Source organism: Scyliorhinus canicula, chromosome 6 (genome assembly GCF_902713615.1).
Source record: "Scyliorhinus canicula chromosome 6, sScyCan1.1, whole genome shotgun sequence".
Lineage (NCBI taxonomy): Eukaryota > Metazoa > Chordata > Chondrichthyes > Carcharhiniformes > Scyliorhinidae > Scyliorhinus > Scyliorhinus canicula.
Window position 1 is genome coordinate 22067662 of NC_052151.1, and position 13011 is coordinate 22080672.

General features: G+C 47.4%; 1 protein-coding gene across 4 annotated transcripts in view; it reads right to left on the reverse strand.

The window, feature by feature from the left end:
* The window catches only part of kif6 (kinesin family member 6), a 683903-nt gene that overhangs the window by 44775 nt on the left and 626117 nt on the right, over nucleotides 1-13011 (reverse strand). For all 4 annotated transcript variants that reach the window (XR_005460902.1, XM_038799042.1, XM_038799041.1 and 1 more), the window contains exons 17-18: nucleotides 10649-10733; nucleotides 9198-9333 (exon numbers count right to left, since the gene is read on the reverse strand). Coding sequence is in view for 3 of the 4 variants with exons in the window: in XM_038799042.1 (XP_038654970.1) it covers nucleotides 9198-9333; nucleotides 10649-10733 (221 nt within the window). In the remaining variant the exon portion in view is untranslated. The remainder of the gene's footprint in view (nucleotides 1-9197; nucleotides 9334-10648; nucleotides 10734-13011) is intronic.

Here is a 13011-nt window from a genome sequence, read left to right on the forward strand (position 1 = left end):
CCCGACCTGCACGTAGGCCAGGATTTTATACAACTGGGACTCTCCTTGGAAAGTGGAAACCCCGCCCCTTAAAGGGGAAGGCCTGCCTGCCTTAAAGGGGACTTCATATTCCAGGGACGTCATCGGAAATTGTATAGTCCTGATCCGAGGACCTCTTTTGGGGTTATAAGGTCCTCATGAGTTTGAAATGTGAGGGGTGGCGGTGGGATAGAGGTACAGTATGTGTATGCCATAATTGCGGTAAAACATTCGGTCATTCTAAGGAATGCTCAGTCAGAATTTTGGACAAATTAATGTTACTCCTCATTGATGTGGATGCAAGGAATTTATATTGATTGGCAAATTCTACCATCGTTACTTTCACAGCTTTCACTTCTGAAAAAGACACTTTCAGCTTACTTAATTATTCTGGTTTTGAGAACATATGGGGTGGGATTTGGGGGCTGGTTTAGCACAGTGGCTAAACAGCTGGCTTGTTGTGCAGACCAAGGCCAGAAGCGTGGGTTCAATTCCCGTACCAGCCTCCCTGAAGAGACGCCAGAATGTGGCGACTAGGGGCTTTTCACAGTAACTTCATTGAAGCCTACTTGTGACAATAAGTGATTATTATTATTATTTAACCACGGAACGGAACTGGGCACACTGGTTAAATAGCAGAAAAGGCCAAAATCAAGATTCGCGCTGGGCACGATTCAGTTTGCAATCTGAACGGTCCATACCTGTTGGCAAGTTCTGGACCTTGCCCAAATATGGCCAGCACATAATTAGACTCATTTGCATTAGCTTCAATCTCATTAGCAAGATTGATGTCAAATGTAATGGCCTTCCGAGAAATCACATAGGCGTCTTTTAGCGCTCCTTTTAAAAAATGTGAGGCTGGCGCAATGACTGCTGAGGGGATCTGAGGAGTTGAGTAGCCATTTCCATTTTCTAGCATACAGCTCAAGGTACCGGAGCTGCGGTCCCAGTGCTCAGGCGGACCCCTCAGAGGGGTCTGGCTTGGCCAGGAGGGCTGACGCGGCCCAGGTTGGGGTTAGCCCCTGGGCCAAGGGGAGTGGATAATGATGGAACGTCTGTGAGTCCAGAAAACAATCCGGTTTGATGCAAGAAGATGTTGCGGAACCTTGTGCTGATGCTTTTGTTGCTGGTGTGGTGAGTTCTGCAAGTAACTCGCACGTCACCGTGGGTTAAACTCACTGGATGTCCAGATGTTCAACTGCACCTTGAGCACCAGTGGAATATGTAGATGCTAGGATTTAGTTCTGGTGAGATTGGGCCGTGTGGGAGGGCCTGCACAGATGCGGCATCGCATTTCAATCAGATTTTGCAGCTGAACACTTTGCCTGACCTTGAGAAGCAGCAGCCAACAATCAAACATTAAAGAGCTGAACTTCAGCACAGGGGATATCCACGTGACCAAAGAGTGAGTGCGTGGGTCAGGGGAGGGCACTAAAGCACAGTCTCTCTAATGTTCCCGGCAGGGATCGGAGGCCTGGAGTCTAGGGACTGCTGCTGTGGCGGGGAGTGAGGGTGCACAGCAAGGTTTTCCAGTACAACTTCGAGAAGGCAGGTCACGTAAGAATAGGGGAGGCTTGGGAGAATCTGAGGGTCCAGGGTGGAAACCCTACCTGATTGTTGGTCTATCACTCCAAGAGACCAAAATGGATGGTGGTGTCAGTTGCACAGATAACGCCCTCATGGCTGGCAGGCAAGGCGGCCCGACCCCTAAACAGGCAGCAACGTCGTGCTGGCTGGAGGCAGCACCTCCTGAAGACCTGGCCCCGCATCCGGCTGTGGAGGAACCCAGAGGGCAATGCTAGCAATGGCCCAAAGTACAGGGGCCATTGGTCTTTCCAGGAAATGACGGACAGCATGTGCCACAGGAGACGCAGTTTCAACAGAGACAGTGCGTCACCTGTGCCACGTCCTCACGGACTTGGCACCCTGTGGAGGAGAAGGACATCTGTTCCTCGTGGCCTTGAAGGTCACCTCAGCTCTGAACATCTATGCCACCGGTACATTCCAGGACTCGAGTGAGGACTTGTGTGGCATATCACAAACTATAGTGCACAAGTTCATCCGTGAGGTCGGGAAGAAGGAACTGAAGGCATTGTTGCTAAGTTTGCAGATGATACAAAGATCTGTAGAGGGACAGGTAGTATTGAGGAAGCAAGGGGGCTGCAGAAGGATGTGGACAAGTTAGGAGAGTGGGCAATGAAGTGGCAAATGAAATACAATGTGGAAAAGTGTGAGGTTATGCACTTTGGAAGGAGGAATTTAGACATAGACTATTTTCTCAATGGAGAAATGCTCAGGAAATCAGAAGCACAAAGGCACTTGGGAATCCTTGTTCATGATTCTCTTAAGGTTAACGTGCAGGTTCAATCGGCAGTTAAGAAGGCAAATGCAATGTTGGCATTCATGCCAAGAGGGCCAGAATACAAGACCAGGGATGTACTTCTGAGGCTGTATAAGGCTCCAGTCAGACCCCATTTGGAGTATTGTGAGCAGGTTTGGGACCCGTATCTAAGGAAAGATGTGCTGGCCTTGGAAAGGAGCCAGAGGAGGTTCACAAGAATGATCCCTGGAATGAAGAGCTTTCATATGAGGAACGGTTGAGGACTCTGGGTCTACACTCATTGGAGTTTAAAAGGATGAGGGGGATCTTATTGAATCTTACAGGATACTGCGAGGCCTGGATAGAGAGGATATGAAGAGGATGTTTCCACTTGTAGGAAAAACTAGAACCAGAGGACACCATTTCAGACTGAAGGAGAAAAGAGATGAGGAGGAACTTCTTCAACCAGAGAGTGGTGAATCTGTGGAACACTTTGCCGCAGAAGGCTGTGGAGGCCAAATCACTGAGCGTCTTTAAGACAGAGATAGATAGGTTTTTGATCAATAAGGGGATCAGGGGTTATGGGGAGAAGGCAGGAGAATGGGGATGAGAAAAATATCAGCATTGATTGAATGGTGGAGCAGACTCGATGGGCCAAGTGGTCTAATTCTGCTCCTATTTCTTATGGTCTTATGGTATGCCCGGGTAGCAGACTGGATCAAATTTAACCTGAACCAAGCCTCGGCTGCAGGATTCTCTGCCATCATCGGGATGCCCAGGTCGAGCTGCGAGTGTATCGCAACCTGGGCCCGGATTTGGAGAAGAGGAGGGCTGGGTTTAACCGGGTAAAGACTGCCCTCTTTAAAAAGGAGGTGAAGTTTGGGATGATGTACCCGGCTCGCCTCTGGGTGACCTTGAATAAAAAGAGAACTATTTTGGAACACCAGAGGAGGCAATGGAGTTTTTGAGAGACAATGGACTGGCTGGTGAAGGAGGACATTGAACTGTGGAGGAAGGGTGTGGAGAGGAATGTGGTTTCTTTTTTTCTGTTTTGGTAATCCCTGTATTTTTTGTTATGATGGTGGTTGCAGAACGTCTCTCTTCCTCGATGTTTCAATGTGATGAGGGGGTGAGTGCACAATTTGTGTTTTTGGGTTTTCTTTCTTGCTGCACTGTTGGTTGAGAGGTGTGCGAGCAGGGGGTGGTCAGGGATCAGTGGGGGGATAGGAGGTTTAGGCGCCTTGGGCACGGGCTGCCAGGCTAGCTGGATGGGTTAGTTAACGGGAACGCAGTAGGGTGCAAGCAGGTGGTTAGTGATATGGTTGTTGGTTTGTTTAGGATAAGAAGTCTTACAACACCAGGTTGAAGACCAACAGGCTTGTTTCGAATCACTAGCTTTCGGAGCACTGCTCCTTCATCAGCTGAATGAAGAGGTAGGTTCCAGAAACATATCTATAGGCAAAGTCAAAGATGCAAGACGATACTTTGAATGTGAGTCTTTACAGGTAATTAAGTCTTTACAGGTCCAGATGGAGCAACTGGAGAGAGGGATAATCACAGGTTAAAGAGGTGTGAATTGTCTCAAGCCAGGACAGTTGGTAGGATTTCTCAAGACCCGGCCAGATGGTGAGGGGTGAATGGAACGCGACTTGAATCCAAGGTCCCGGTTGAGGCTGTACTGATATGTGCGGAACTTGGCTGTAAGTCTCTGCTCGGCGATTCTGTATTGTTGTGCATCCTGAAGGCACCCTTGGAGAACGCTTACCTGAAGATCAGAGGCTGAATGCCCTTTACTACTGATGTGTTCCCCGATTGGAAGGGAACATTCCTGCCTGCTGATTGTTGCACGATCTGGCCGGTGCTTGCAAAATCCTACTTGGAATCCTTGGACTTGTGAGTGGATCGAGGGGAGGGGGATGGACAGCGCCCGTGTGGAGGCTGGATGTCAGATTACTAGCGGAGGAAGAGGTGTGTGAGCGGGTGAGGGCTGCCATCTGGGGGTGCGTGAAACTAAACGACACAAGTGAGGTCTCGGCCACTACGCTGTGGGAGGCACTCAGGGTAGTGATTAGAGGGAGTTTATAATGATTTGGGCGCAAGGGAGAAGGCGGAGTGAGCATAGATGGCAAAGTTGGTTGTCGCGATTTTGTGGGTCGATAGGAGGTACGCGGAGAACCCGGAGGTGGGATTGTTGAAAGAGAGGCAGAAGCTCCAGGTAGAGTTTAGGCTGGTGTCCACAAGGAAGGCAGAGGTGCAGCTGTGGAGGGCCAGTGGGCAGTGTATGAATTTGGGGAGAAGGCTAGTTGGATGCTGGCTCACCAGCTCAGGAAGCAGGAGGTGGTGAGGGAGATTGGTAGGGTGAAGGACGGCAAGGGTGGCGTGGTATTGGACCCGGTGGGGGCGAATGGGGTATTTGAGGAGTTCTACAGGAGTCTTTATGAATCGGAGCCCCCGATTGGGGGAGAGGGAATGAGGTATTTTCTGGACAGGCTGGAATTCCCCACGGTAGAGCAGGGCCTGGTAGAGGGTTTGGGAGCACCCTTTGGACTGGTGGAGGTGACAGAAGGCATGGGGGCAATGCAGGCAGGGAAGGCCCCGGGCCCAGACGGCTTCCCAGTAGAATTTTATAAAAGGTTTTCGGGAGAGCTGCTGGTAAGTGCATTTAATGAGGTGAGGGAGAAGGTGAGCTCCCCACTGTGTTATCACAGCACTCAGTATTTCTGATCCTGAAGAAAGGTAAAGACCTGGAGCAGTGTGGGGTGGGTCCTATTGCCCAGTATCACTATTGAACGTGGATGCCAAGTTGTTGGCGAAGATTTTGGCCTCGTGGATTGAGGACTGTGTGTCAGGGGTGATGGGGGGACCATACGGGTTTGTAAAAGGGAGGCACATGTCGGCTAACATCAGGCATCTGTTAAACGTCACAATGATGCCCTTGGAGGGACGGAATGTGGAGGTGGCGATCGTGAAGGACGTGGAAGCCTTTCATTGGGAAGAGTGCGATTATTTGTGGGAGGTATTGGGGCAGTTCGACTTTGGGCCGGGGTTTGTGGATTGGATCCGAATGCTATACCGGGTGCCGGGGGCGAGTATAAGAACGAATCGTGTGAGTTCAGGGAATTTTAGGCTGTATCGTGGGACGAGGCAGGAATGTCCTCTCTCCCCATTGCTCTTCGCCTTGACGATAGAGCCACTGGTAATGGCGCTTATACCGTCAAGGTGTTGGAAAGAGATAGTGCCGCGTCGGAGGTGGAGCATAGGGTTTTGCTATATGTGGACAAACTGTTGCTGTATATATCAGACCCACTGGAAAGCATAGGGGATATTATGATCATTTTGGTGGAACTCAGCCAGTTTTCTGGGTATAAGTTAAACACGGGAAAGAGTGAGGTCTTTCCGATCCAGGCGAGGGGACAGGGGAGGAGGCTGGGCGAGTTGCCGTTTAAGGTAGTGGGCTGAGTTTCAGGTATCTGGTCATCCAGGTGGCGCAGGGTGAGAACAATTACAAATATTGAATCTGGCCCGGCTGGTGGAGAAAATGAAGAGGGATTTTAAGAGATGGATGGAGTCTGTGAAGATCACTGTGGTCCCGCGGTTTTGATATATTCCAGAACCTCATGATTTTTATCTCAAAGCCTTCTTTAGGAGGGTTACACACGGTAGCATTGTGGATAGCACAATTTCTTCACAGCTCCAGGGTCCCAGGTTCGATTCTGGCTTGGGTCACTGTCTGGGCGGAGTCTGCACATTCCCCCCGTGTGTGCGTGGGTTTCCTCCGGGTGCTCCGGTTTCCTCCCATAGTCCAAAGATGTGCAAGTTAGGTGGATTGGCCATGCTAAATTGCCCTTCGTGTCCAAAATTGCCCTTAGTGTTGGGTGGGGTTACTGGGTTATGGGGATAGGGTGGAGGTGTTGACCTTGGGTAGAGTGCTCTTTCCAAGAGCCGATGCAGACTCGATGGGCCGAATGGCCTCCTTCTGCACTATAAATTCTATGATATGATAATCTATGATATCGGGATTTGTGTGGACGAGAAACGCCCCACGAGTACAGAAGGCGCTGTTGGAGTGGGAGCGAGGTGGGGCGGGCTGGCCTTGCCAAATTTAATGAATTACTACTAGATGGCAAATATAGCCATCTCTTTCCCAGAGAACAATGAGAAAGAATTCTCTTTCCCAGAGAACGACGGGAATTTGGTTATTGATCAAGGTTGAATTACACCAATTATTGACAGACAAGGACACCAAGGGTGGCAGATAGGAAAGTAGAATTGAGACCAAAGTCAGATCAGTCATGATCTTATCGAATGGTGGAAAGACTTTGAGTCCTTCAAGGGCCAAATGGTCTACTCCCTCTCCAGATCCTATATTCCACATTCAAATATCATTATTCGTATTGTATTGTAATATAGATGTCTTTTAATGTAGTCATTGATTACAGAGCTATGTCCTACAAAGGTAATTTGACCATTACATTTATTGAAATGCATTACAGTGTTCTTCCCAAAGGAGAAAGTGCCATAATCCATTCAAAACTGTAGGAAAAGCTGCTTCCAAATTTTTGTGTAATGTTTTGGACTTAGATTTAAATGTCCAGCTATATCTTACTTTGCAAAAAAATGACTTTTTGTTGATTGGAAAAAAACCTCTGCTGACTGGCAGGCAATCTGCTTTGAAATAGAAATGAAACACCATCTGGTCTTTAAATTTCAAATGGTTCTGGAGCTGAAAGCTAATTGTTTAAACCTAAAGCTACTATGAATACTTGGCTGAGTTCCAAAAACTAATGGTTTAAGGCTGTAGCTACTATGAATACTTGGCTGAGTTCCAAAACCTAATAGTTTAAAACTGTGGCTACCATGAATATTTGGCTGAGTTCCAAAATCTGTTGGGGTACTCAGTTCTGTTGACATAGCTGTTCAAGGGAGTGATTAGCAATTTTAAGAGATTGTAATAACATAATCTGTCTTTGATATGGTCACTGAATACAATACATGTTTGTTTGTTTATAGAACTGAATGGCCACTTAAGTTTCAATGGGACTGTGCTTTTTCTAAACTTTGCGCTACTAACGGCAAATTTTGAATGAGGAATTTATTAGGTTGTTACAGGCATTTATTTCACTCGCAACTGTTGATGTTGCTTGGCTCATGAGGATCGTGCCTAATGGATATTTGCAGAGTGGTTATGTGGGTGTCATATGGGTTACGAGGGGCATGGGAAGTATGAGAGAGAATGGGGTTATGAGGAGGCATGGATGGGACATATTTTGAGAGGTGAGGGTGAGGGACACACGGATAACGCTGGGAGTTGGGATGGTGTCCCTAAGAACCGAGCCGGGTCTTCGAACCAGCCCGCAACCGCACCCGCAATTCTTCTGCACTGGATAGTCACTCACAAACTGCACATCAAACATAAGTCTTCTTTGAATACATGAACATCCTGGCGAATGTTAGTCATGTGTTGGGTATGAACTTCAAGGCCCTTATATTCAAGCCTCTGCCGTTCTGGAACCATCTGGTGGAATGGCCTTGGGTTTTGCCTGGTTACAGAAGGGCAGAGGCTTGGATATAAGAGCCTTGATTTTTCTCAAGAGCTTGCAAAATGTTTTGCAGATTATCCAATTCACTGAACAGCATGGGGCGATTCTCCGAGCCCCGCGCTGGGCCGGAGAATTGCCGCAACTGTGCCACGACGCTGGCACGCGATTCTCCGAGGTGCGGAGGATCAGCGCCATTTGCGCCAGCGCATTTGGCGCGGTGCCAGCCGCGGGCCGTTGGAATCGGCAGGGCCGCTGATTCTATGGCCCGCATGGGTCGAGCGGCCGTGCCAATATGACAGAGTCCCGCTGGCGCCATTCACCCCTGGTCGCAGCCGGCGGGAACTCTGCGGAACGCTCGGGGGGCGGCCTGTGGGGCAGGGAAAAGCGTTTCTTCACTGGGGGGGCCCCTGATGGGGCCTGGCCCGTGATCGGGGCCCACCGATCAGCGGGCCGGTCTCTCTCCCCCCCCCCCCCCACCCCGGGCCTACTTCCTGGCGCGGCCGGCCCCTGAACACCAACCCCATGTTGGGTCGGGGTCAGCGCGTGGAAGAAGTCCCCCGTGCATGCGCAGGTTGGCGCGGCCCAACTGCACATGCGTGGGTTGGCGTGGCTAGGAGGCTGGAGCAGCGTGAACTGCTCCAGCACCGTGCTGGCCCCCTATGGGGGCCAGAATAGGTCATACCCGGGCCGTGTTCGCGCCGTCGTGAAACACAACGACGTTCACGACGACGCGAACACTTCACCTCCATATCGGAGAATTGCCCCCTATGTATTTTGGGACTTGTGGGAGGAATCCAGAGCACTCGGAGGAAATCCAGACACGGGGAGAATGTGCAGAGTCCGCACAGACAGTGACCCAAGCCAGGAATCGACCCGGAACCCTGCAGCTGAGAAGCAACAGTGCTAACTACTGTGCTACCGTGCTGCCCTCTCTCCTCACTAACATGGATTTTTTGTTCATGTGATAGGGATTTTCTGCTTTTACTTCCTGCCCTGCTCCCATTCTCTAATTTCTGTGTATTGTGAACAAAGTGGTTATGGAGGATACATGGCGGAGGCATCGAGGGATTATGGGAGAAAATGAGGGGGCAAGGAGGAGAAGAGCCTTCTAATCAGCCCGACATGCAGAAATTGACATCTTGATTTTCCTCCAGGAAGTAGCTTGAAAGATCAGAAGGTAGCCTGTGTAGAACCCATTGTGGATGTAAATCTGTATTTAAAATAAGTCTCCAGCATTATCAGTGGAATTTGACACTGCACATTTGACATCTGCTTCAACATTGGCACACAGAATAAACCCGGCCAAACGGTTGTATTACCTGCAGCCTCACTGCCTCTTCTGACCACCAGACCTCAAAATCTTTTTGCATCATCATTTTGGCCTTTTCTAAGAGGTGCTGTAAGTGTTCTATCTCCGTCTTCAGCGCTTTCAGTCGGTTGAAGGTCATTTTATAACTGTACAGGAATTAAAATACAATAGTCACATTGATACTGTGAGGGGTGAGAGATTTCAAGGAGATGCACACCATTAGAAGTAACTTGGCCGTTTGGAAGCTATGCCTAAAAACCAAAGTATGAATTGTGCTGATGTACAGGTCTTAATTTTATGTGTTATAAGTGTACATATTACACCCAGTCAGTCAATAGCACTCAGATGATTCAGGGACCACACTGTTCTGTGGTAGGACCTGAAACTGGAAACATTTACACGGAGATTGAAGAGATACCTCCAGGGAGACCTGAATAACGTTTTTAAGATCCAACTGGGTACAGATTAAACTGAACTCTAATGTTTGATGTAACCACAGAGGCTGTAACGAGGGAGAACCAACTGCAGTTCAAAGAGAGAAGTTGCACAGACAGTTGAGATTTAACTCGATTAAACGGTGATGAATGTGTAAAATAGGGGTAGCCAGTCCCGGCATTTGTGTTTACATCATTTAAAGAAATGATCTAACCCGTGGCTGTTTGGACCTTTTCCATACAGTCCAACTAAAATGTTAATCATTTACTGCAATTATTTATAGAAAAGATATTAATTGATTTTTCTCTTTTGTTTGCTTTGCTTCACTGCGAGATGCAATGTCCCTAACTTAGGGAGGGCCAGTGCTCTGCAGCCGGATCTTAACCAATGCCACTTTCCAATTAGTAGCATTGTTGTCATTGTTGTGGAGTTGAAATTCCACCAATGCGAGTTGTGGTTTTGAATTCTTTAAATCGAGGCTGGCATCAGAAAAGCTTCCATGTTGTCACAAAAACTCAACTGATTGATGTACACTTCCTGTCCTATTTCCTAATCTCCTCAGGGGAGCAGTGAGCAGGATGGTCAGGGGGAAGAAGATACAAGTGAGAGAACTGGGGGAAGGAGGTGGCAAGTGGGAGGGTTGGGCGGGGTGAACCAGCGAGAGGGAGGGTCGGAACTGATGACCAGGAGGGCTGGGGTGGGAAGCAGTGAGTGGGAGGGAAGTGCTGCGAGCTTCCCGGCGCTCGGCTCAGCGAGGCCGGCAACACAATTCACCGTTAATTGGTCCACTTAACGAGGTCTCTTGGGCTTCTCACTACAAATGAGAAGGAGGTCTAGTCTAGTAAGTAATAAAGCAATAATTGTCATAATTGTGACAACTGCCAGTTAAACAGTAACAATAATTTAAGATTAATACAGGGTTAAACAGGAACAGCCTTCCACCTTACGACTCGACTGTTTTGTATTACATTTTTTTGCAGGAGCTGTACATAGCAAGATTAAATTAAGTAAAGCAAGGCCACCAACCTCTTTTTTTCTTCCTCAATTTTCTCTCGAAGATCATCTTCTAAGTGGTCTGGTTCAGTGACATCTACTGGCTCACTGGTCACACCTGGTGAGACATCGTACAAGGAAATACTGAAGTGCAGCATAAAGGATCATTAATAAAATCCTTTTGTACAATTTATTTGCTGTAAGCACACATGGCCTCAGCCATGTTTCCAGAGCTCCCCAGCGTGATGAAAAGGAACTTAGCGCCGTTGACAGATGCCACCTTCTGTTATCTTAGGGGAGGAATTCCCATGGTCGCCAAGTGTAATTGTAAAGACATCTGTCAAATCAAAAGTGGGTTCTTTTGGAATATGCTGCTAACTGTGCTGAAAGCTGCAATTAGGGGAGAGCATCCTTTTGTGTTTTTACAATGTAGCTGACCCCAAATTAGAAGATAGCAGCAGCACTCTGAGTTGTTCTCGAGACTTGAGTACATAATCTAGGCTGACACTCCAGTGCAGCACTGAGGGCCTGCTCTCCATCAGGTGGAGTTCTAAAGATTCAAAGGCACTGTTCAAAGAAAGGTAGAGGCATTCTCTCTGCTATCCTGGCCAATATTTATCCCTCAACTGAACCTCAACAGCTGATCTGGGCAATCATTGCTGGATGTTGGAGATTGCTCTGCATGAATTGGCTGCCAATCCTCAACTTTACAATGGTGACTATCTTTCAAAAAGTACTGAATTGGCTGTAAAGCATTTGGGACATCATGAAGTTATGAAGACACGATACGAATTCAAGTCTTTGTTCACAATACACAGAAACTAGACAATGGGAGCAGGTCAGGATGTTAAAACAGAGGTAGAAGCAGGAATTCAGCTAACACATAAACAAAAAAAATCCATGTTGGTGAGGAGGGTGGGCGGCACGGTAGTACAGTAGTTAGCACTGTTGCTTCACAATGTCTGGGTCCCAGGTTCGATTTCCGGCTTGGGTCACTTGGGTCTGTTCAGACTCTGCACGTTCTCCCCATGTCTGCGCCGGTTTCCTCCGGGTGCTCCGGTTTCCTCCCACAAGTCCTGAAAGACGTGCTGTTAGGTGAATTGGACATTCTGAATTCTCCCTCCGTGTACCCAAACAGGCGCCGGAATGTGGCGACGAGGGGCTTTTCACAGTAACTTCATTTCAGTGTCAATGCAAGCCTACTTGTGACACTGATAAAGATTATTATTATTACAATCTGGATTTAAGAGCTCTTTAAAGAGCTATTGAATGAAACAGAAGTTGCAAAAAAGCAGCAACTGGATCTCTTATTTTCTAATTAACATTTTGAACAGTCCTAAAGTTTCCGATAATTGCATGGCTGGGTTAACGCAATAGCAGCTCATTTTTGTTTAGACAAAAAAAAATGTTATGCTTACTTAGAAGTTCAAATGGCCGCATTCTGCATGCCACTAATTCTGAGCATGGAGACAGCAAGTATAATCTGCCTGGACAACATAACCCCACATAGTATTTTTATTTTGGGCAATTGTAGGCAATTAAGGTTCTTGCTGCTAAAGTGTGCATATTTTATTAATTGTTTCCATCCATCTATAACTCCGATCAGATGTCAACATGGCTGAGATTTCAAACAGGGTAAAAAACAGAGGTCTCCTTTAAAGAGATTTTGTAATGGTATATTGCACATGTTGCGGTCTGTACTTGATGGTTTAAGGGAATCACATGGCACTGCTTGATTTACTTCAAACTGCTTGTGCATATGCCTCACTTTTTTCCAGTTTACAGTATATCTTACCTCCCAAGAGTCAGTTTATAAGCCTTTCTACTGCCCCCCTGCACCCCCCCCCCCCCTCCCGCCCATCACTTGCTTATTTTCACAAACCTTAGGTTGCTGTTCCCTTAGCCCACTGGTTTCCTTGAAACAGGTTTCTGTCTCTCTTCAAGCTTGTTTCTTCATTCTTAACCTTAATCTCTTCCAACCTCTCCTCCCCTTTCCTCTGATTGTGTGTGTGTGTGTGTGTCTGGGCATTGTTGTACCAAACTGTTTTTCCCTTTGTATGCTTCTTCATACAATATAGTGTCATACTCATTTAGTCCTGTGGTTTATTTTCATATTTTAGTGCTAATTTTCAGTTCTAGGCAAGATAATTATATCTATGAACTTTAAAAATTGCCAGAGTAATGGTAATTCAATGGTAGATTAAGGGGTGACCTGGGTTTAGTTAAGAAGGTCAGGGTGGAGGTGAAAAAACCTAAACAGGGGTGACCCATCTCCGAGTTTTGATAGAGCTAGAAGGTCTATACTTACCTCAATAAAAAAATGTAATTATTGTTAGCTGTTTAGCTGCTGTAGTATAGAGTCAATGGTTCGGCTGCTTTTCCACAAAAACACCTTT